The sequence below is a fragment of the Mus musculus genome, chromosome 9 (assembly GCF_000001635.26).
Source record: "Mus musculus strain C57BL/6J chromosome 9, GRCm38.p6 C57BL/6J".
In the NCBI taxonomy this organism is placed as follows: Eukaryota; Metazoa; Chordata; class Mammalia; order Rodentia; family Muridae; genus Mus; species Mus musculus.
In genome coordinates, this window is record NC_000075.6 from 105711797 (window position 1) to 105737038 (window position 25242).

At 44.2% G+C, this 25242-nt stretch overlaps 1 protein-coding gene across 2 annotated transcripts in view; it reads right to left on the reverse strand.

Moving 5' to 3' along the window:
• Window positions 1–25242, reverse strand: part of Col6a6 (collagen, type VI, alpha 6) — a 138830-nt gene that overhangs the window by 22380 nt on the left and 91208 nt on the right. For both annotated transcript variants that reach the window (NM_001102607.1, XM_006511732.4), the window contains exons 23-32: window positions 24552–24614; window positions 20417–20479; window positions 16451–16513; window positions 15376–15426; window positions 12529–12564; window positions 11060–11122; window positions 4878–4940; window positions 3526–3561; window positions 3379–3415; window positions 701–712 (exon numbers count right to left, since the gene is read on the reverse strand). In NM_001102607.1, coding sequence (NP_001096077.1) covers window positions 701–712; window positions 3379–3415; window positions 3526–3561; window positions 4878–4940; window positions 11060–11122; window positions 12529–12564; window positions 15376–15426; window positions 16451–16513; window positions 20417–20479; window positions 24552–24614 — 487 coding nt within the window. The remainder of the gene's footprint in view (window positions 1–700; window positions 713–3378; window positions 3416–3525; window positions 3562–4877; window positions 4941–11059; window positions 11123–12528; window positions 12565–15375; window positions 15427–16450; window positions 16514–20416; window positions 20480–24551; window positions 24615–25242) is intronic.

Consider the following 25242-nt stretch of genomic DNA (forward strand, 5'->3'; position numbering starts at 1 on the left):
GACTGAGTTAGCACAGGTCAAAGGCTGGTAAATTCATATAAGAGAAAAAATATATATACACACACATATATACATATATATACACACACATACATACATATACACACATATATGTGTATGTGTGTATACATATACATATACATTTGTATCTCAGACTGATACAAATGTATCATGTAATAAACATTGGTAAAGTATACAAAAAAGGAGACTAAAAGCCACTGAGGTAGGTTGGCAGTTAACATTAAGCACAAGCTACCTAGGCCTCAGCATCCTCTCCACCACACTTCTCTCACTTGTTATCTGATTCTATTCTCATTCTGCCCTCTGCATCCTAATTACTGAACTACAGAGAAGACATGACAGAGATGGGGGAAGAGAAAGGGAGAGGTGGAGTGGGAAGAGAGATTTGAGGAGAAATGAGAGAAAGAGGAGGGAGGAAGGATATTTTAAGAAATCAGGTAGGTGGACAGAGATGCATGTCATTAGCATATGCCTCCCAACAAAAGGGCTTCCAGTTGGTTTGGAAAATTGTAGTGAAACACAGCTATAGCGGATGAGTCCTTCAAGGCCAAGTGTTTGCTCTGAGTGTGAACAAAGGAAGGCCAGGCTCAATTCTATCATCGCCATGCTTGATCTTGGCTTCCGGATGGGAGACACCCTGGAGCTTGAGTAAAGTCTGATGGAAATGAAGGTCACTCACCATGTCTGCCAGCTGGGGAGGAAGAACAAGAGAGACTGGGTTATCACTTGGTAGGACACCAGGGCTCTAAACTGCTCAGGAAAATCACTGACCAGCAGTGGGACCATGTCCACTCAATACTCAAGGCCACAGACAGTCTGGAGAAAACATAGACCGTGACCTGCATGCTGGTACAGCAGGGTTCCATCCAGAGTGGGGGTGGGGGAGGAGGGACAACAGGTAGCCATAAATCAGCACCCTAAAGGCAGCTGTGGGATATGGAGACCCTCTGTCTGAGAGGGACCATGGTGTCGCAGGAGCTGAGCTCAATTTAGGAAGTTAGAGGGTCCTGGCCCCTCTTTATAACCTCTTACATATCTATAGATGTCAACTATATGCACATATACACACATGCATGCATGCATACATCCTGTATGTGTGTTGGTTGTTTGGTTGTTTTTTTGTGAAGCAGCATAAGGGAGAATGGGGACCAAGCCCAGGGCCTGTGTCACTTCCTCATGATTAGCTAAAGACTGTAGCACTCTGTGACAGCCTCAGCCCCAAAGGCCCGAATCTTATTTTTGCTTTTGTTTTCTGCAGTGCTGAGGATTGAGCCCGGGCTTTTGCCCAAGCTAGGCAAGTGATCCACCAGTGACCTACATCCTAAGCTCACGTATGTACACGTGCACATATGTGTGTGCACGTAAAATTGTGTGTATTTGTCTATATGAGTGTGTCTATTTGTACACATATATCTGCATGGGCTGAGTCTCTCTTATCTGAAAGGCTGGGACTGCTAGTATTCCTGATTTCAGATTTTTTTCAGTTTAGGATGTTTATATATATACATAACGAGATCTCCTGGGGACAGACCAGAGTTTATAAACTGAAGGTGAGTTCACACACTGTATTTAGTGTGCCCATGTTTTGGCTGCAGCTTGTCACATTGAGGGCAGATGTGACCTTTTCCGTATGTGACATTATGTCAGCAATCAAAATGTTTGGGCGTCTGGGAGGGGTCCCCCTGAGAATGGATATATTTGTGTATCATATAATTAAAAGTGACAGATACACTCTGGAAGAAATAAACATTGGCTGGACCACACTGTATAGCCACAAGCCACGGGTACTGGTTTACATTTCAAATAATTGAATGCAAAATTTAGCTTCTTAGTGACACTCTTTATCTTTGTACCCAGCTAGGCTGCTGAATGGTGCAGGGGACACCTCCACCATGGCAGATTGTCCTACTGGGTAGTGCTGCTTCAGGCCACTAATTTACAGAGGCCCCTTCCCCTGCAAGGCCAGGCCCAGAAGAAGCCCTGACCATATTGCATGGCCATGTGCCTTTATAAAATAAAAGTTATTAACTCCCTTTGGGTTCTAATTCATACTTCTGAAACAACTTTGTGTACTTTGGGCCAGATATGCTGGGTGGAACCCTCACATTGTGAAGGAGCAGGCCCCACTCTTGGTTCCGACACTTGTCGTTACTAGTCACTTGGCTCATGCGTCAGGGAGAAACCTACTGTGCAAATTCAATCTCAAAATGACCTCTCTCCATGGGCTCACGGTACAGGCGTGAATCCCCACCTGTGATCCTTTCTGCTACGGGAAAGGCAGAGTCCTGAGCAGCGTGGCTCAATGACTTCTAGAGCCATTAAGATTCTGTATGTCTGGGCCTGGAAGGAGAGCTCAGTGGCCAAGAGCACTTGCTTTTCTTGGAGAGGATTTCCAGCTACACAGTAGCTCGCAACCATCTGTAACTCCCGTCCAAGGGATCTGATGCCCTCTTCTGGCTTCCGTATGCATGTGTTACACATACACTAAGGTACATACATACGCATATCATATACAAAGCAAATAGTGTTTGCTTTTTAAGCTCTGTGTTTCTAAGAGTATCACCTTCTATAGAAATGGGGTCTGCTTTATCTGGGTTTTCTCCAGATAAAATGTCTTAAAGAAACTTTTAACTCTTCCTCTCAGTTGCTGTATTTACTCAGGAAGTATTATACATATTTAAACTCATATTCAATACAATGTAGGTGTGTGTAAATACAGAATTATAACATCAGTGGGTATTTACAACACTAAGGGTTACGTTACGCCCTGTTGTGAGGGTCTTAAATCCAGAAGCGCTTTTGCCAAATCTGAAAACCTTTTGGATTTTTACATTTTTGAGAGAGAGAAAATTATAGGCAGAATAAGTGTTACTATACATTTTCCCGTCAATCATTCCAGGAAAAGAGTAACAGAGTACAGAGCAAAGCCGGGGCTCCCACCCCCCAGGCCACATTAACACAGCCGCCTCTTTCCACTGCAGACCTCAGTCCTGTTGGTTACTGTCTGACACTAACAGTCTCTCAAACTCGACTGATCTGACCATCGGGTGTGTTCTGACCCCCATCTGCCCCAGGTTTAAAGCCTACAGTGTACATAACTGAACCACACTGGGAACAGGTTCCAGCACACACACACACACACACACACACACACACACACACACACACACCCTGGCACCAAAGAGGGGAGATGATATACTAGGCACCACTACCTCCCCATGGACTCAAAATTTACTTCTGGCATCTCTAATGTTGGCAAATTGCATCTGTTCTGAGAGCGCATTTGGCTAACTTCCTTCTAAGAGGCTGATAGACTGGGAGTGGGGTAGGGGGATCGTTTTTATGCAGAGTACTTACGACTGTGGTCCCGCACGTACTGAATGAGGTCACATGTCTGCAGTTCAAAAATAAAACATGGGGAATTAACCACATCTCTGGGTCATGAAGTTTAAAAATAAAGTTAATGGCATGCTCAGAGCGCCGTGATGCAAAGGAGATACATACGGAAAACGAAGCCAGTCCTCGGGCCCCTTTCACACCCTAGGAAAGGAAGTAAGCAAAATCTGTCTTATGGCTGCAGACTTAGACCTCAGTAGGCCAGGATGTGTACCCACACTTCCCTGCGAACCCTTTGAAAAGGGTTTACTCCTTTAAAGTTAAAGGAGCAAAGAACACAGTTAGGACACACATTGCCTCGTGAAAGATGGCACTAGGGGTGTGCATGTGCACACAAACCTTCAAGGCCACTTTCCCCAAATCCTGGCAGAGATGCCCAGAACCTGAGGGAGCTGCCCACCTGACGGATGTCCACAGAGCCCTGGAGCAGGTGTTCAGCTTGCCACTAGCAAAGGTTGAGCCATCTGTTCTCAGCTGCCTCCCAAGTCTTGGAAGCTCCCACCTGGTATTATAGCTCCGCTGTGATACAGCAGCCCAAGATGAACTTAGGTCATTCCTATCCACGGCTGATGGACAAAGGGGTCAGCTCAGCCTCAGACACCTGAAAAGCTCACTCAGCATCTCTCCCCAAATGAGTGAATATACACATGTGTATGTCCGGGCAGGTGGGGAGGGGTGGGGAGGGGGCGGGGCAGCGAAGGGCAGGATGGGGCGGGGAGAGGGTGGGGAGTGGAAAGAACAAAGTTGACTTAGCTTTTTTTTTTTAACAGTCCCATCCTAGAGCAGAAAGTCTTGGCTTCTCTCAAACAGAAACATTGAGAGAAAAGTGCCATGGTGCTCCACACAATCTCCAGGTATGTTCCACAGGAACACAACTTCAATCACATACACTGCTCATCATTTCATGCATGTGCACATGCACATACACATGTGCACACACCCCACACACATAACACACATATACACATGTGCACACACACATGCATACTTCATTCACTGAATGAATGTAGGATAGAAACCGTGACTGGACGGATAACCAAACCCACTCATGAAGAGTGCAGAATCTCAGGCTGCTGAGACTTCTCAGTGGGTAAGGGTAGAGTCAGCAAGCCTGATGACCTGAGGTCAGTCACCAGGACACATGTGATAGAAGAGGAGAACTGACTCTTGAACTCACTCTCTGAAACCTGCAAGGTGCCATCTCCCAAATAAACCAACCTATGAATGTAAAAGAAAATATTTTGGAAGAGAACCTCATTTTGGCTTGATTTTTCACCTTCACCCTATATTTCTTCCTTCCTGAGGGAGATATTTAATTTGCCCCATTTTCTGGAACACACAGGGAATAGTGAAATATGTCACCAGGCAGCAAAGGCAGACGGTGTGTGCACCTGAAAAGTGGCAGGCCTGTGCCCTGAGCTCTAAAGTGTAAAGATCTTACAGGAAATATTCCCACTTACCTTCCGTCCAGGGGGTCCTGGCTCCCCGGGGGACCCCGGCTCTCCTGGAATCCCAGCAGATACCTCAAAGCAGAATTAAGTCACCTTAAAACCATATTTTATATATGTGTGAATGGCTTAAATTCAAATTTGAAATATTGACACTATTTCAAAAGTAGAAGTACCAAAGCAAAAAATAAATCCATTTTCATTTTAGAAAATGGATAGATTTCTAAAATACATGAAGGGACAGCAATCCATTTGTTTTTAAAAAACTACTTGTTAATTTTCTTCTGCTACTTTTCTTGTTCTTTTGGCATTAAGATGTCTTTTTAAAAAACTGGTATGTACCTTACTTTTTGCTGATGCCTCTATTTTTGGTTTTGTTTCTTTTATAGAAGGTCTTCCTGTATGGCTCTGACTGGCCTCCAATTCATAATCCTCCTGCCTCTGGTTCCCAAATTCTGGGATGACAGGTATGTACTACTGTGCTTGTATCCCTGCTATGTTTTAAATTATTTATATACACACACATATACACACACATAAATTTCTGTAACTAAATATTCTTATACACAAAATAACTTTTCATGGTATTTCACGGCTTTGTGGATATACCATGATTTATTCAATTGGTCCTTGCTGTTGGCATTTAAGTTTGATGTTGCTAACAATGCTATTATATATAAATATATACACATATGTATACATGTATGTATATATTTATATGTATATACACACACATATATATAATTCTGATTATTATTGAAGATTACTAAGATTAGAATTTTGAATTTTGTTGGATCAAAGTAGTGTGGATTTCTTAAGAACATGAAGGTAACTAAATTGAAAAAAAAAACACATACAAAATTATGATCACATGCTGGGCTCAAAATCCAAGAACAAAACAGAACCAAACCCACAAAATTAGCAACAACACAGTCAATGGTTGGGTGGAAATCTCCGTAATGGGAAGGGCATGATGGCAACAGTGGCATAGAAACAACAGTTATCTTGTTTACTGTACGTAAGAATTCTTCTATGCACATTTAACAATACAGTTTGTCCTAGAAAAAGCTAGGACTTAGGGTTGTTGGTGTGTTTGTTGTTTAAGAAACAACATTGTTTTCATCATTCAAAATGCCACAGGAGAGGAGGGCTAGAGAGATGTTTTGGTGGTTAGAATCACGTCTTACTTTCCCACAGGACCCAAATTTGGTCCCTAACACCCATGTCAAGAGGTTCACACCTGCAACGCCAGCTCCAGGGGGTCCAGCTCCCTCCCCTAGCCTCTGGAGGCACCTGCATTCATACGCACATACCCACAGACAGACAGACAGACAGACAGACAGACAGACAGACACACACACACATTTTTTTTAATGTGTCAGGATTTGTAAATCCTTTACAGTAATAAATGAAGTTATTTAAAAATTAATCTATAAAAGCACCACCTGTGGGGAAGTTAATTATCACTAATATCCTTCCAGTGCCCAATTGATATTGACAGTATTAAAAAACATAACTTAATGACCTTACTTTATTTAAAAGTTATGTTTACCTTCAAGAGAAAGAAAAGGAGACCACTTGGATACCTTTGTCCCTTTCTAATATTTCCATAATAGATTTTAAAATAAAAATGAATAGTACAAGAAAAAGAAATAAAGGGAGCCTCAACGTTGTGGAGCCTGGAACGCAGATGCATAGGTGTTGTGTGGAGCCGACCTGGCAGAGCCGAGGAGTCTGAGCCCTGAGCCAGCAGCAGATGCACCCAAGAACCAGTGTGTTTGGTATCACACATTCCCAGAAAGCTCAGGCTTTGTCGGGGCCAGAGGTCCCCAGAAGCAGAAGTGAAGAGGCTAAATACGGAGGACTAGTGGGGAAAATTTCACCAGGTAGTTAGACACTTTTCCCCACTAGGAAAAAGCAAAGGTAAATCAGGGGTAGGATTCTCGGCAGAGCTGAAGACAAATATTACCACACTGAGCCAGGAGAACCAACCAAAATATGCACATTGAGTCTGAGCTTCTGCTCTCATTGCCAGTGTCCTCTAAACTGGCATCAGGATATGAACCCTCTAAAAAAGGGTAGAAGGTGTTTCCAGAGGGAAATCAAAGAAGAGAGAACACCAATAGTGAAGGGTTGCCAAGCACAGGTCCAGCAGATAGCCATCAGTGAAATTCATAACTGGCAAATCGGTCCTGACTTCAGGGTTTCCTACCAGACTCTTTGTACTCAATGCTCAGTGTAAATGCACTGCTGTTCTTGAGATCCATGGGAGCTGAATGTCAAGACAGAAGGCAAACCTGGAGGAAACTGGGTTGAACAAAGAGGACCTAAAAATATTCACTCATATCCTCAGAGAGATGAGATGCTTCAGTCATGAGACAAGAACAGTACACTACAGAGAAAGAACAGTCAGATTTTAGCAACCAACTTTTCAAAGGTCAACTATGGGACATAAATTAAAAATAGAATCAAGAAGATACCTTCCCAGAAAGGAGAAGATCAAAGAGAGGTTGTACCTATAAAATAAATACCATACGAAGTAAACTCAGGGACTCTGTCGTTATACTGGATGATAGATGTTTCAATATACAGAGCAGAGAGCTCTGCAGGGGAAGGTCAAAGGTCAGCAAAATAACAGAATGAAAGGGGACATATTTTCAGGGTCAAGGGACCTGCTAATTCTCAGGAAAGTGGGAAAAAATGGACCATATGTCCAGTAACCAAACCCATGGCAGATCTAAGAGGTGATCCAGCGGGGTTCCAGAGAGAAAACACTAGTTAATAGGACTCTGAATTCTTACAAAGGAACAAAACCCGCCAGAAATAATGGAAAACATAATCACTTAAAAAGTTCCAAGGAAGTAATTCCAACCCAGAGCTGTACACTCGCCGCACTATTGCCACATCTGGAGGCAATAGAAGTCATTTTCAGATGTTCACTGTATCATCAAACCTTCCAGGAGCCTGTCTCCTCTGATCAGCTTGTTAGGGTTTACATGGGAGACTCCCCTTACACCGGCTTGTGTTCTGAACTCTCGGTGTCCAGATGCTGGCCCTCTCTGGGATGTTTTAGAAGCTTTACGAAGAGGAGCTTAGCTGGAGGAATAACTCACCCAAAGATATGCTTTAAAACTTAGACTGTCTCCAGTCTGTTCCGTTTTTTCTCTGCTCCCCACCATTGTAGTGTTCTGCCCATGAGCCCCAAAACATGAACCAAATGACCATGGACTGGATCCTCAGATGCTGAGAGCCAGAATAATCCTTCTTTTCTCCTTAGTGTGTTTGTGTCAAATACTTTACCACAATGATAAGAAAAGTAATGAATACAAGGTTCCTGGCAGAGTTTTCCATGATGGGAAATCCAGGGGGCGTGGGAGTGGAAGGGAGATGGAGAAACCTGGCAGGGGAGGAGAAGAGGAGACCTCACAGCCAGATAGATGCACTGTCCCTGCAGAACGGTATCTATTGGATACCAGGCAACAGGGAAAACAGATAGGGCTGCTCAGGACGTGCCTGTTGCATATGCAAATGTCTTCAGAGAGTGCAAAGAGACTTTCAATTCCAAGACACTCTATTTGGATGAAAGAAGCGTTCAGAGACAAAGGAAGCAAGAGGAAGGTGGAGAAGAGGATGGGATTGACTGCCATTTTCTCTTTTGTGCTGGCGGGGGTGGGAGGGTGGGGTGGTGGTGAAGATATGTCAGACAAGCACTCTACCAGTGAGCCATGACCATAGCCTGGGATCACCTTTTTAAATTTATTTTTTTAAGGTGAAAGATAAAAGCCATTTTAAAGTAAGAAAATGTAATATGCTGCCCCCGACTCTTTCAATACAAGTGCCTGCTGGGAGAAGTTTTCCCACCTCACATGATAGCGTATGGAGATATAGCTAGTTGCTCTAACTAGGGAAGTAGGCTGGGTAGGACTGGAATTCAGTGGAAGGCTCCATGGATGCAGTTAAACGCTCAACACCACCCACGGGCAGCCTCCCCATGAAGGCTCTTCAGCTCCAGATGGCCAAAGTCCCACATCCCTGCTTGAAACCTGTTCAAAGATTTTGGGGGTTTTTTTTTTTTTTGGTTCTTTTTAAAAATATACATACAAATATACATATATGCACAGCTAAAACAGGTTTATAGATTTTAAAATCTGTAACTCAGTGAACTCAAGCTAAGAATAGAATAATTCCAAGAGACCTGAAAAGACATTCATAATTTAAGGCTAAATCTTTCCAGAGAAAACAGCTGCTCTTCCAGGGGAAAACCTGGACATTTTCAGTGTTTAAACTTCCATTTCAAATCCAAATATTACTCATGTTAAGGAGGGGGACGGAGTAGTTAGAGGCAGAAAAATTAGTAAGTTATAACAGCCCAACAAGAGAACAACAAAGGGGGAACCAAAACGCATCCCCAGAGGCCAAGACACCTGCCCACACGTCTCCCATCAGTTAAGTGTACTAAAAACTGATGAATGGGACTGTCGTAGGGAGGACCCCGACAAATGGATGAACTTGTTAGCATGCTGCTGGTGTACAAATTAAACTGCTCCATTAACGAGCCAAGGGAAGTGATCCAGAGATGTCTCTATGCGGGTGACATCTGGATTAACTTGAAAGCCTTTCCCAATTATTTTCCTAATTATATTCGTCTTCGTCATTGCTGAGGGCAAAAATGATAAAGGCTTGCCATCTGAAAACACACACAAGAGTTACAGCTGGAAGCAGCCCCCTCAAGAGCAGCCTGGAGAAGGAGGTGCCCCTGGTGAAGCTTACAACCTCCAAACATGAGCCCTACACGTAAAATTCAGCTTGTAGGGAAAAACTACATCACAGTAAAATTCGCTATGAAGACACACCAGAAAGCTGTCTCAAGTACATGTTTTCCTAAAAGGTTTTTTTTTCCCCCTAAGATCTTGGTCATGGACAGGGTTGTAGACCAGTTTTTTCCAGTCAAGATTATTCAGAAGGGTAAGAGGCAAAGACTTTTTTTGAGAGACACTTGTCTTCAGAGTGTCCTGTCACAACACAATCTCCTTTACCCACAATCTAAAGTGTACAGTCAACAACCGCAAAGGTTCCATCCTTTTTTCTATCCTGCTGTTCTCTGAGACATGGGCTCACTTTGTAGCTCAGGCTAGCCTTGAACTTGAGATTCTTCTATGTCTTCCTAATACTGGTAAAAGGAACGCGCTGTCATATTTCTAACCATCTGTAACCCAAGGTGAGCTGATTCCTGTGACACATGATGAAGAGTCGTGTTTATGTGACATAAAACGTCAGGTGATACTTGACTCTCCTATAATTCAGTTTAACATCCAGACATCTCACAAAGCTCAGGAGAAACCTGGCAAGCAAGGCCAGGACCTTTTAATAGACATCTTATTAAAAGTAGCTCCACGAAAGTTTTGAGATGTTTTTAAGCAAGATGTTAGTGGATATCAGTTTTCTAGGAAGGCTGGATGAACTGATTGTAATTTGTCAGTGCAAAACCTTTGGATTACACAAGTTCCTTTAATAAAAGTCTTACTTCCAAAGGTTAAGAAAGGCACACTGGCAACAGAATGGGCCAATGTGTTCATTAAAACAGTTCTTGGCCTTCTTGGTGGCCTTGGGCGATGAGAGTGCAATGGTGTGTATCTGTAATCCCTGGGGCCTGCTGGCCAGCCAGTCGAGCTGAGTGGGCAGGTATCAGGTTCAGTGAGAGGCCCTGGCTTAGACACTAAGATGGAAGGAGTAGAGAGATGTTTGCTCTTGCTTGGGACCTGGACTTGGTTCCTGAACAGCTCAGGACCGTGACCCACTTGTAACTCCAGTTCCAGGAGATTTGATGTCCACCTTTGGTTTCTGTGGGCAACAGGCATTCACGATTACACTTTGATACATGTGGGCAAACACTCACACACAATGTTTTCTTTTTTTTATTATTAAATATTAACAAAAAGATGGCAAGTAATTGAAAAAGACACTTATCATTGGTATCTAACCTTTGTGTGTATACAAACATACATGATCATGAACCAAGCATGTGTAAGCATGCGTGCATGTGTGCGCACACACACACACACACTCATCATACACATGAACACAATAAAAAAACCAACTAGTCTCTTTCCTCTTTCTCTCCTCTCCCACACAGACATGTACACACACACACACACACACACACACGAGCCAAAGTTACCCTCTGGATAGCTTACCGTTTTGCCTCTGGCTCCCTTGGGACCAGCTTCTCCTGGATCACCAGGGTCCCCAATATCACCCTAAATGAATATACTATGATTAAAATCATCACCAAAATCAAATACATATGTCACAAAGGCATATCTATGTTTGTAAACTGATTCCGATGTAAAGTCTTATACCTTTTGTCTTTTAGTTAAAACAAAGTCTGTGTTGCTTTCTCCCCAGCACACCCCGTCATTCACTGGCTCAGGGTTCAGCCCTCCAGACCAGAACTCAGGTTCCATGGAGAACCAAGGGCTCCTTTTGTTTTTGGTCTCCTGACCTTATTGCAGGGCCTAACATTGAGTTCAGTAAAACTTTCCAGAGAAATGGAAGGCACTGAGGTAGAGATTAGCATCGTTGGCTTATGACCTGACAGGTGGTTTTTCTAAATATTCCCAGGGAGGTCGGAATCAAGTCAGGCTAAATCTCACCATCTGAGTTTCTTTTCTTTAAGCCAATAGTTCTCAACCTGTGGGTCACAAACCCCTTTGGGGGGGGGGTCAAATAAACCTTTCACAGGGTCAAGTAAGACCATTAGAAACCACAGATATTTACATTTTGATTCATACCAATAGAAAATGACAGTTATGAAGTAGCCATGAAAATAATTTTATGGTCGTGGAACTGTGTTGAAGGACCACAGCCTTAGGAAGGTCGAGAACCCCCGCTTAAGCTATGATAAAAAACCAGGGAAGGAGTGTGTTTGAGGAGAAAACTTTTTAAAGGATTATCTTATTCCCTTTACCTGTAAAAATAAAAGCTTGACATATTTTAAAAGTTCTTACTCCTAAACAAACAAACCAATCCCATAATCAGCCACCAAACCCAGACACTATTGCATACACCAGCAAGATTTTGCTGAAAGGACCCTGATACAGCTGTCTCTTGTGAGGCTATGCCGGGGCCCAGCAAACACAGAAGTAGATGCTCACAGTCAGCTATTGGATGGAACACAGGGCCCCCAATGGAGGAGCTAGAGAAAGTACCCAAGGAGCTGAAGGAGTCTGCAACCCTATAGGTGGAACAACAATATGAACTAGCCAGTACTCCCCAGAGCTCGTGTCTCTAGCTGCATATGTAGCAGAAGATGGCCTAGTCAGCCATCATCGGGAAGAGAGGCCCCTTGGTCTTTCAAACTTTATATGCCCCAGTGCAGGGGAACGCCAGGGCCAAGAAGTGGGAGTGGGTGGGTAGGGGAGCAGGGCAGGGGAAAGATATAGGGGACTTTTGGGATAGCATTTGAAATGTAAATAAAGAAAATATCTAATTAAAAAAAGGCTAAAACAACAACAACAACAAAAAAACTTGGTGAGGGCAACCTGTTTCTTTCCTGTGCTACCCCTCGCTGAGGTAGAATCTTGTTTCTCATTAACTGTCCTAGGGAACATCCCCTGTACCTGCAGCATCCTGACTCTCTCAAGGCTGTGAAGAGTGGACGTACCTTCAGTCCACTCTCTCCGGGGAATCCTTCTTGCCCCTGCCATCAACAATGGAGGAAATTAATACATACACACTTGGCCCAAGGACATTTATATTGACTTTAATGCCACCATCTTCCTTGTTTAGCTTTCACACTGTGCATCAAGGAAGGGGTGAACCCACTGGAAACTAGACAGCATTCTCAGAGGAACAAATCCCAGTTTCTAAATTCAGTTACTCATGGGCTACACATACAGGATGGCAATCTAGGATGAGAGCTAGGAAGTACTGAAGGAGAAAGGGAGGGGGTAATTGTAAATGGCCTGTGTTTATCTGAGTGCATGCAACAGAAGAGAGCGCCACCTCAGCTGTGTGTCTCTCAGTGACAAATGGCCTTTCTCAGATGAGTTTCAATGGAGAAATTAAAAAAGTCGAAACAGTGTCCAGACTTCACTATTCATCTTAAGGTCCTTTGTTTACCTTACTTTAGTCAAAGACTCATTGAAGAGATTTCCTACCCTCATCTGATGAGAAATGTGTATTTAAAATAAACCATCTTTTCTTTCTGTATGAGCGTGGTGTATATGTGTGTGTCTGAGCGTATGTGTGTGTATATAAACATGTGTGTGTGTGTGTGTGTATGAGCATGTGGTGTGCGTGTGTGTTTTATGTGTGTGTATGTATGTGAAGGAGTGCCAGTAGAGTCCAGAGGAGGACAGCATTTGTCTTCTCTAACACACCTGCCATCTCCATTTTTGAGGCTGGGTCCTTCCTAGAACCTGGAACTCACCATTTTGGCTAGGCTAGCCATGAGCTCCCAGGACCCAGGCATCTCTACCCCACCCTGCTAAGATGAGGTTAAAAGCCTTATACTATGTCAAGCAATTACATGGGTGCTGGGGATTTGAATTCAGGTCCTCTTGCTTTTGTGGAAAATACTCTTGCTGAGCTATCCCTCAGTCCCTAAACTGTATTTTCTTTCAACGTTTTAAAGCTTTGATGAACACCTATTAGTGACCAGTGCTAAGGGCACACTTTGAATTTACACATGTAGATTGCATCAACCAAACCCCTGACCTTCTTCCCACTTCTCAAATTCTAATTATCACTCATCTACAAAAAAGAACGCTTTATTATGATGTAAAAAAAAATCCTCAAACAAAAAAAATCCAAAAGACAAAAAGAAAAATTACCCAAATCTTCCTACCTCTAGCAGTAACACATCCCATGTCCTAATTAACTTATAGCTTTGTAAAAAAATGCACGTTAGGCACGGTGGGGCAAAAGTTCTTCTAAGTATATTCTGGGCTTATACTTTAAGTTTCTACGTACAAATTTTAAATGGAGGTCTGGGAAGATGGCTCCATGCACTCACTATGTGTTCAGTCTGGAAGCAGGAGAATCTGACCCCTGGCAGCCTGGCACCATTGGGGAGAGGCAGGCGATCCCAGGGGATCAGTGGCCAGCCAGCTCAGCCCAACAGAGAGCTCCAAGCTTAATGAGAGACCCTGACTGAAAATATAAGGTGGAGCAGGTTAAAGGAGGCTTCTCACCTCACCCCCATGTTAACCTCTGACTGCCACATGAACATATGTGCGCTCATGCACTCCCCATGTTCACACGCATTTTTATAACAAACTTCATATGTATTCAATTTACAGAGAGACTAATGTCATAAGCTATTTTCTGTGGGATATTAATGTTTTCAATTATCCTACATTCTGAGGACATTACCAAAACACCTCATTTTTTTAGTTTTAATTTTCAAAAATCTTTAGCAAGTGATGCTTTTCCTCCTGATACCATCTTGGAGCATTCCCTGTGGAACTCCACTAGCGGTATACTGGTCCCTTCTCCTAGTCCCAAAGTGACAAATCCACATGGCTCAGATTGGGATTATGGATTCCTAATGTGTTTGTTTGTTTCAGAAAAAACTATATTTTCTGAACATTTTGTAATAATAATTGGGTATTTTTTATGATGATTGTATGTACATGGATAAACATGTGCTGTGTGGGTTTGTGCATGTATGTATGTACGTGTGTGTGTGTGTGTGTGTGTGTGTGCGTGTGTAGACAAAGGCAGAGGAGAATCTTGGGTGTTGGGCTTCAGGTGTCTTATGTTTTTATTTTCAGACAGGGCCTCTGGCTGGCCTAGAACTTTATCAAGTGGTTCTGACTAGCTGGCCAGGAGCTCCAGGAGCTCCTGTCTCTGCCTCCCTTCTCAGCACCTCTGGGATTACAAATGCCTACTACCACAACAGGCTATTTACATGGATTCTGGGGGCTGAATTCTAGTATTCGTGCTTGCAAGGCAAGTGTTTTTACTTACTGAACCATCTTCCCAGCCACTCATGATGATATTTTAAAGTGACTATTATTAGCATATCAAAACCAACTGGGCTTCAGTCAACTTACTGATTTTTCAGGCATTTACATATCCAGTAACGTGACAATCATTCATTTTTATTTTTAAGATACTGTCTGGACAAATGCATTAAGAAAAATGCTATAAAAAAGTTCTCACCAACCATACAATAGAAGACAAAATGTGGACAGCTCCTAGGCAGAGTTACACACAGGACTGCTAAAATTAGGGGCAGTTCAAGCTGGAACATACCAGGTTCTACCCACCCATCACAGAAAAGTACGGACGATTCTTTTTCAACTTTCAATTTTCACCTGTTCCTAGAATCCTGGCATGATTCTCTACTATACAGCCCACAGGACATCAGTAAGTGAACCATTAAAATAGATTTCGAATGGTACCAGACCCCTTTATACATTGCCTACTTTCTCTTAAACATGGAGAGCCAAGCAAGCAAACAAAAGCAAATGGAATAAGTCCAGCATCCGTGGCTGCAACTTACCTTTGTCCCTTTGCGGCCAATGCTACCATATCCCGGGCTGCCGTCGTCACCCTGCAAGCAAAGCAGCTAATCACACACACCCAGACTACAGAGAGAGGTGGGCTTATTTACAGGATATGAGTGATAGATTTTGGAGTCTTTCGGGAACCACTAGGAAGCAGGGTCCTCTAGCAGGGTGGGTACCAGGGACACTGGTGAGGGCACTAAAAGCCCCTGTAAATGACAATTACAGCTACTGTTCTACATGATATTATGAAAGATCAAGAGAAGGTGCTGGACATGCAGCCATCTTTCAGGAAAAGCAGGCAGCATTATTAATCAACTCTTCGGAAAGCATCTGTATATTAATACTTCAACCCTAATCTATCTCTAGTTCACTGAACAAACAAGACCGGTCAACTGCATGCTTGTTAGAAGCCCTGGGAAAAGGGGGAAGGGTGGAATGATTTCTGATAAAGAGGTCCTGCAGATCCGAGGAGTCACGGGAGGATGCTCTATAGAGAAAGAGCTTAGTCTGTTTTACCATCTCCAGAGCATCATGCCCATGGTGTCTGCTGCCTTAGAAACACTAGCCAAGGAAACAACCAGAAACGACTGTGATGCCTCTCACAATGACAGCTGGGACACACACGATAAAGCTAGACAGAGATGGGATCTTTAAAGCTCTTCTGGGCTTTCCCCAGAGACGTAGTGCAGACATCTATTTGCTGTGAAGTGAATATTGTCAGCCAATGGGTCATGTGTTTGAACACTTGGTCTCTGGCTGGTGCTACTTTGGGGGAGGGTTGTAGAATCTGCACAGGGAGGGGCCAGGGAGGAAGCAGGCCATTAGGAGCAGACCTTGAGGTTTTATAGTCCAGCCTACTTCCTGCTCATTCCCTGCTGCCTGGCTGCAGCTGCCATGTGACCAGGGACCCATGTCACTGCCTCCCCTGACATGATGGATCGTATTCCCTTGAACCCTAAGCCAACATAAAGCTTTCCTTTACTGTTACTTCTTGTAGAGAAATAATAACTGATACACTTCTGAAGTAAAAGGTTCCAAAGAGCAGATCAAACGTGAAGACAGACCCACCTGCAGGCCCCGAGGACCTGGAAAGCCAGCAGCTCCCTTTTCTCCCAGGTCTCCAGGTTCTCCCTGTCCAACAGACAATGAGACAGGCCCTAAATTGGTTGCTTTGTTTATCTGAGGCAGGGTCTCACTCGAGTCCCAGGTTGGCTTTGACTCCGTGGAAGTCTTCCCTCTCCAGCCCTTCAGCAGTAGGACGGCAGGTATGAACCACCACGTCCAACTCTCATTAGGTTGTTTGTGTAAGGGCAAATCAGAAATGACGGCTGCAGGCACTGTTTAACTAGGTCACAATAGGTCACAGCAATGGGTTTGTATCCAGGTTTGCATACAACATACAAATGACTGTGAGGAATGACTGTGGCTGGCCAAAGGGGTCTCCTCCATCCATCACCCAAGTCTCGGCAAGTTGGATTTATTATTGAGGGGAGTTCACTATCTCAGCCACTCAGTGCCTTGAAAATGCCCCCATCTTGGTCTAGGAAGGAGTATCTCTGTTAAAAAATATTAACAAGGTTGTTTCTCATGATGGCCTGTGCAAACCACCTAGCTCTGAGGATGGCAGATTGACTAGGCTTGAGACCTGAGTGTAGATCAGCCTAGGAAGGTCTCCGACAAGGAGAACATCTCCCATGGCTTATGAGCCGATATCAGTAGTGCCTTGGGGGCAACCTCAGCTACTTGGGAAAATGAACATGGACTTGGGAAGGAAAGAGAACTCCCTTTTTAAGGAAAGAAAACATTCAATTTGAAATAGCTTTAGAGGTACAAAACCCCACAGTCTTCCCTCCTCCATTCTTGATTTGTTAATTGTAGCCATTCGTGCTCAGCACGACAACCAACCAATACGGATTCACTGTCGTCACCAAAACCAGTTCTTCAGTCTCTTCTTTTTACCTAGTGTTTGTTGTTGGTTGCAGGTCCCCAGGAGTTTACTCAATGTGACACACTATAGATTCTTCCAGACTGGGGTCTTTTGTTTCTGAATGACCTTGATAGCTCTGAGGAGCACTGATCAGGTATTTTGTGGGATGGCTCCCCACTAGGTCTTGTCTGGTACTTTATTTATTAGACTGGGTTTATGGGGTCTGAGGAAGAAGAGCATAGGGACACAGCATCGTTCTTCTTACATTTTTATCAAGGGAAGACTAAGCAACGTGGCTTTACTTCTGTGGCCACTGCCCCTGAGTGCCTAGTTGCTGTCACATTGGTAAAGCCTGCTCACTCTTAAGGTTGGTGGTTAGCTCACTCGGAAGAACAGAAAGCTCGTTCAGAGCGTGTGAGTGAGAACTGTGAACGTGGATTCTGAAGTCTGGTGGTGACACAGGATTGGAGGGGATGATGGAGGTCATCAACCCCAGGACTCACTTGCCTGGAGTGCTCTTAGGAGCCATGCGTCCCACAAGCATCCAGGACTTGTATGAAAGTCAACTCTCAGCCTCCTCTGAATGCATTTCACAGTAGACTCCAACAATATGGGCTAGAAGACTTCCCAGCTGACCCAAGTTTGAGAACATCCACTTTACAGCAGGAAAGCAGGGAAGTTGTGGCTTGCCCAGGGCCAAATGAGCTGTCACTCAGTCACTGGTAGAGCTCAGCATGGAACCCAGGATTATTGAGGGTAAATGAGCTAGAGGATGGGCTGGGCCGGTGTGCATCTCAGTCAATAGTGACACCAGAAATCCACCCACTCAGGGCTTGGACTTGCACTGGTGCACTTACCATGTCCCCAGTTCTAGCCACCCTACTTAGGAGTTCCACTTAATGCCCAGGGCTCCCCTGCCCGTGTCTCTCTCCTTGTTCTCACTTCTCACCTAGCTCTGCATTCCATCCATCTCTGTGCCTCTCTTTCAGTCCTATGTATTAAGCCCTAGAGAGTACCTTCATTTCATATGCATTATGTACCCATCCATGGAAACACACCCACATCCATTCACACACACACAACCCTATACACACACACACACACACACACACACACACACACACACACACACACACACACACACACACACACACACACACACTACTTTGCATGGTTCCCCTTTCAAACAGTCGCTTTCTGACCATTCTTGTCATGCCACATGCCCCAGAGCCCTCCTTAAGGTGCTTGTCCTGTCTACCTTCACGCCACACTACACACGCCAGCACACTGCCTTCACATCACTCTCCAATCCCCTGCAGCACAGGCCCTCGCTGGCACTTCTCCAGTGCAAAGGCAGAGCCTCCTGCCTCCAATTCACTCTATGGAGAAACCCCTCCACTCTGCCCTGAGAAGCTTCTCTACTTGGTCTCGAGTTTTTGTTCCCGTTCTCTTCTCTACTCACAAACACGCAGCTCCCCACCTTCCACTGAAAGCGTACTCCTCCCTCCAGGAATTTCTAGACCATAGCTTGGTCTCCAGGAGAGGCTCAAAAGCAGAGGTCCTTTTCTGTCCTTTACATGAGGAATTCCTTGACCGAGTAGATGGCTGCTCTGTCCCTGTCTCTGCACTGACACGCGCTCGCTCAATGCGTCTTCCCTTTCTCCTCCCCAGGGCTGCACTGTTGGGCCTAATCTTTGGAACCTGTTAGCCACCAGATGCGGTGGCTCTTTCTTGCCTCCCTGCCTGAATTCTTCTCTACCCCTTTCCATCTCCCTTTCTTTTCCTTCTTTCCCAATCAGTGTCTTCTGTTCCCTCTCTTGCTCCTTATAAACGGGCCTCACTGAAAGTCCTTTTAATCTGAATGATTTGGAAGCCTGCATCTCCAGGCAGGCCCGGTCCTTGCCTCTGGCCCCAGAGCAAACGTTTCCCTTCGTTCTTCTACTCACTCTCCCTCACAGCCATCTGCCTGTGTGGCGGGGTCAGCAGACACACTGGAATCCCTGGATCATCTAGTCCTTCCCCTCTGCCTCAGTTGTCTGAGAGAAGAGCGTTATGGAACCAGCTGGTTTTGGAGGCAATGAGAGTGAGCAATTAATCTCCTTGTTTCCAAGCTCTCAGCCTTCGAAACAAACGAACAAACAAACGAATGAACAAACAAACAAACCAGTCTACACTGGGCTGTCTACTTAACATCTCCCAAGAGTCTGGTTTTGCCTATACAATCCCTTCAAAACAATTAGCGCTGTACCAGTGACAGAAGACTCAGCCACACAGACTGCATTGATCTTGACATAACTGGCAGTCAGAAAATCTTTCATGCAAAGAATGATTCCTCTCATAACTCCTCCTAGGATGCTCTAAGCCTTCCTGCTCGTTGCTAACTTTAGTTGCAACCCCCTCCCCATACCATTTCCACTCTGCTTCTCCAAAGTCTTTACATCCTAAAGGCCCCTTCAAGTCTGCACCTTCTTTAATGTCTCTTTTTCCAACACAGAAATATTCCTAGCAGTGCTTTATTTAAACCTCAATTTTAGCCTCTTTCTACCCTCCTGTCTCTCTTATTCTATAGATCACTGTCTTCAGCATGTTCTAAATTCTTTGGGCCTGATTTTGTGCCCTGGGTATCACTGCTACTAGAATTGCATTCATTCACAAATACCCACAAAGTTCTTGTTACAGGCCAGGCCTTGCTCTCCTGAACCTGACTTTAAAGTTCAACAACAGAAACCTGCATCTTAAAAGGTCTTTAGCAAGGTTCATATGAGAAAGAAAGAGCAAGAGATGTAGGGAGGAAGGAATGATGCCAAGAGGGTGGGGGTGGGGGTGTGAAGTTTTTGCCAAAGCATCCTTCCTGCCCTGAGATCCTACAGTTGGATGGGGTGTAGCCCCTCGTGCGATTATGCTGAGCTAGAGCCCCTGACCTCATCTCAGTCCACACCCAGGTCCTTAGAGAGTGCTGGCTCTCCAAGAATCCAGCCAGTGCTTACAGGCAACAAGATGTGTTTTCCTCTGTGTTGAAAGGGCTCTGGCTGATCCAGCTAGCCACAGCTCTCTCGGGCAGCACAGACTTTAACGTTGGAGGGGCTGTAATAAAGAGTGTGACCTACTTTGTTTCCTTGGCTTCCCAAATGGCCTTGGCTCCCAGCTTGTCCTCCGGGTCCTGGAGGCCCCTGGAATGAAACAAGAATGGCAGATATAGCAGGATGAGGTATGACTCTCCCCCAACAGTTTTACGTGTCTTCTACGGAAAATGAAGTGCAGATGGAAGAAGAGTTACAGGCTAAGCTGATCCTACTCTGGGAAATAAAATATTGGAGCTGTCAAATAAAGACTAGTAAATAAAAGAAAATTAATAAAGCAACCCTGGCCAGATGTGGCCTAAATGATTATGCTTTCTTTGTGAGTCTCCGTGTCCAAACGAGCCGAGGTTCCCACTGCTTAGCTCAGGGAACAGATGCCGCTGAAGTGTCTAGTATTTAAAGCGAGCTTTCCAAAGGACAGTGGCCTTTCAAAGAATGCTTTCTACCAGCACCAAGGACTGTTTATCTTCATTTGCAAAGTGTGGGATGCACATTAGAAAGCTCAAAGAGTTTCACTAAAACCAACTAGCGTCGTGACGAAGTGTCTTAAGGAACACAGGATAAAGATTCTTAAGTTAATATCAGAGACTGCTAGAAAATGGAACTGTCATCTTTGTGTCCTAGAACAGGGCCCACTACTAGAGAACTCATAAACACTTGTCAAATTAGTAGAAGGGATGAGTGCGTAGACCATCCAACCTAAATCACGTGGGATAGGGAGGCAGAAAAGCTAACTCGTGGGTTTACAGGCTGTTCTAAGCCTGGCAGAGCTCTTCTCCACACACGAGCCACAGCCAGAGCATAGGATCCCCCGTCTGAGGCCAGGGGGTGGTTCAGTGGGTAGTGGTGCTTGCCACCAAGCTCAGGGATCCAAGTTCAATTTCTGGAATGTACATGGTAGAGGAGAACCAGGTCTTCTAACTGGCTCTCTGACTTTTACACATGGACTATGGTGTGTACATGTGTGCATACTCTGACACTAATAAAAAGGTATTAAAAATGCTGTTTGGTTAGGCAATGTAGATACAGTATTATAGTAATAAAAATAATTATACAACCCTTTCTGTGCCCGTAATAGTCCCAAGCATCTACAGCTATCAAACCACTGATTTTTCACAACGTCCGAGGAGGTAGTTGCTATCACTGCTCTTTTGCTGAAGATGTGTCCATTGTCGAGTCAATTGTCCAAGGTACCATAGATAAGATGTAAAGGTATAAGCCTGGAATCAGACTCAGGCAGCCTGGCTCCAGATTCAATGTCTATGGCTACTATGCCTCCATCTATGAAGACAACAGAAATCCTACACTATTCTCCACATTTGTGTGGAACGATTCTAGGCCCTCCTCCCAAGACTCTCCTCCACTCTTCCATCCCCACTCTGTCAACATTTTTAAAAAAACAAAGTTTCAAGGCAACCCTTGAACTCCTATGCTTCTACTCCTCTACCTCCCTCTTTGCCATTAATTAATTAATTTATTTATTCACCTTACATTTCAATATCAGCTCCCTTCTCTTCCCAGTGCCTGCTCACATAGATCCTCCCCCCATTCCTTTCTACCCCTCTCCTGAGAACCAAGAGACCCTCGTTATCACTCTCACTACTACTTCTTTTTAAAAAATACTACTTATTCACATATTTTGTCCTTTGACAATTTCGTACGTGTGCATGATATACTCAGGCTACTCTCATCCCCACCCCTCATGCCTCCCTCCCACCTCTCAATTCCTCCCCGCCACAGACCCCTTTCCCTCGGTCCCTTTCTGTTTCAGGACCTGCTGAGTTTAAGCAGCACCACTGGAGTGGCTGTGGATGTGAGGGTCTCCAGTAGAGTCTGGGGGTTCACCCTACCTCTACCTCTCGAGTGCTGGTCCTGGGGAGAAGCACCCCAATGCTTGGCTAATTCTAACCTTTCTTGATGGTGTGTGTGCTGCCAGTGTTATTTAGCTAGGAACATACATTTTCAAAGAACAAGTTCAGCTCTATAATTAGTATTTTGGATCTAGTTTCCTATTATGTTTCCTTGCATTTTGGAGATTTTAGAGAAATTCTTAAGGGCAACAACAACAACAACAACAAAAAGGACAAAAGAAGATGTTATTCCTTTCAAAGATGTCTTTCTGGGCATAGCACATCAGCTTGTATTTTTGTTTTGTTTTATTTTGTTTTTTTGTAGTCATAACCACATATGGCTGGGTTGGTGCTTTTCATTTATGCAGAACACCCAGTGCTGTGTAAGTTAATAAGCCTCTGGTATGCCATCATTACAAATTACATCCCCTTCCAAGATGTAAGTCCCAAGGAGAGCTTTCAAGTCTGCAGTAAGAAAACACATCGTTCCACTGAAGGGTTCCTCCTGTGCCATAAAACAATACAAGACCTATGGCGAGGGGTCCGTATAGCCAATAGAGAACAGCACTCTCTGGGTGTCTGGCTGTGTTTGTCTCTGTAGATTTCCTTCAGAAACAGCAGTCTAGAGATCCTATTCATCATGTCCCAAACACAGAAAATTCCACTTGTCTTTGAAACTCCATTTTAACAGCTGACAAGAAGGGTATTTCATAAAAAGCAAGCAGAGAAAGAAAAGCAGGGTTTTCAGCCAGAAAAATGGAATGGCTGGTGGAGGGGTGTGGTGCCTTTGACCAGCTGGCAATGCCAAGGGCTGGGTGATTTATGACTGGGTCACTTCTTGCCAAAGCGAGATTAAAGGGACCCATGGATGAAGGTGCCCCACAGGGCACATGGAAAAACTACTCCAGTAACAGCCTTGGATACCACTTTGGACCCCAGATCTTTGGATTTCAATTCATCTACATACCCACATCAATATTTGATATCAACAGATGAGATATAGATCGATATATATTTTCCTTTGTACTTACTGTGTTTTTTTAAAATAAAAATCTCCATTTGTGGTGCCAGCCAGCTTCTAATGATTCAAAGATGTGAATGCAGAAGAGGTTTTGGTTTTTTTTTTATCATTGGTTTAGTTCTGCTATGAAATTATGGAGTTTTCATGCATTCGAAAAGAGCACTTTCATCAAAACCAGGAACAAACATCGTCAGGAACAGATATTAATGTACTTTAAAACAGTTTGCCATGGTTTACAAGTTTATGCAAATAGCCTGTTAAATATTCTCATGATGAGCACAACGACTTAAACGTTGGGCCTCTGCCAGGGTTTAGTTAATTCATGTTAAGTAATGCATTCCCCTTGGTACTGCTATTAGCAGAGGGTGAAAGTCCCAACTGGGTCTCATTCATTCATTTACTGCTTGATTCATTCCATAAAGGAATTGAGCTCTGTTGTGCCAGGGACTGTAGATCCAGCATACTCGCAAGGCACTAACATAAATGGAGCTTGCAGCATGTCAAAAGAGACCTACAGATACATATATATTATGCTGGCTATAGACAGGGAACAGATCACACAGGACCTTGCTACTCACTGTGTGGTCCAGATCTGCAGCATCAGTATCAGGAGGAGACTGATTGAACATGCAGCATCCCAAACCTCAACCTAGACCTACTAGATCAGGACCGGCATCCTAACACACTCTTAGCACACTCAGAACAAGGAGTAGTGTGGACATTGGCCATTCCAAAACCTGGTGTTAGCTAGGAAGAATTCAGGATTATCAACACCACAGCTTTGCCTGCAGAGGTTCTAAGAGTTTTGAGGACAGTCCCAGGTGGCAAAATGTTTTAGTCCCTCCAGGAAACTTGGTTTTAGATACTTTGAAGCTGGCGTTACAGGAGGTTATGAACTTTAGTCCTCTGGAAGAACTAGCAAGCACTCTTGGCTACTAACCCTCCGCTCTAGCTCCCCCTGGAGGTAGGGTAGGCAACTCCAAGTGACTTGTGTGGGGGGCTCATTCTATCCACATAAGCACAAAGAGGGAATCGTTAACCTTGGCTGAGAAGCTGAGGCAAGGAGGTCTAGGGAGGATCTTCTGGCTCTACTACAGTCTATATGGTGCAGAGGCAGGGGGTGGGGTAGGACCAGGAGACAAGCAGCTGCCGCTTCTCACACTCAAGTCAAACTTAATACTGTTGGCCTGCAGGCAATGTGTCATTCACCTTTAGGGAAGAAACCACTAAAGCATCCTTCTTCAAGCCAAGGTCGAAGTTGGATGGATGTAGTTGCTTTCTCCTTACGTACCTGAGGACCTTTCATTCCCAGACTTCCTTTTTCTCCTTTCTCACCGACCTCTCCTCTTGGACCCTAAATGCATAGAATCAAAGGGTTAGTTTCTCCTTCAGTGGGAACCCTTGAACACTAAACTTTTGCACTACACAAGTCAAATGCTAGGCCAAGGTAACATAGAAACGAGGCAGAGAGCCAGACACACTGTAGCTACTGTGAGGGTCTCTGAGCTCCTCATCTGTGTAGGATCACCGGAGATCAGTCTGAAACTGAGGTGCTGAGCCTATCTAGTCAAAGGAGCTAGGGCCTGGAGGAAGCACCCCAAAACTGAGATATGTTCAGTACTGCCAATTGTCCTCAGCCTCATTGTACTCTGGAGCCATATGACTTTTATGTGGGGAAAAAAAATGTTTCCCTTAATAAAATAAATCTAAAGCCAGAGCATTTAAATCCACTTTGTATTCAATAACCACAACAAAGATGGGTCATAAAGAAGACATATCACATAGCAAGATGAAGTTTAGATAGTTCTAGTTCTGGAATACTCTATTGCCTGTGTGCTACGGCTTCCATAGGACGCAACAAAACTCCATGCACCATATTTGGTATTTTGCTTCATTTTAAATTGGGCTGTAAATAAGAAGGTCTATAAACCGAAAGAACAAATGCTGGATGTGACTCTCATAGCATGAAATAAAAGCAGTCA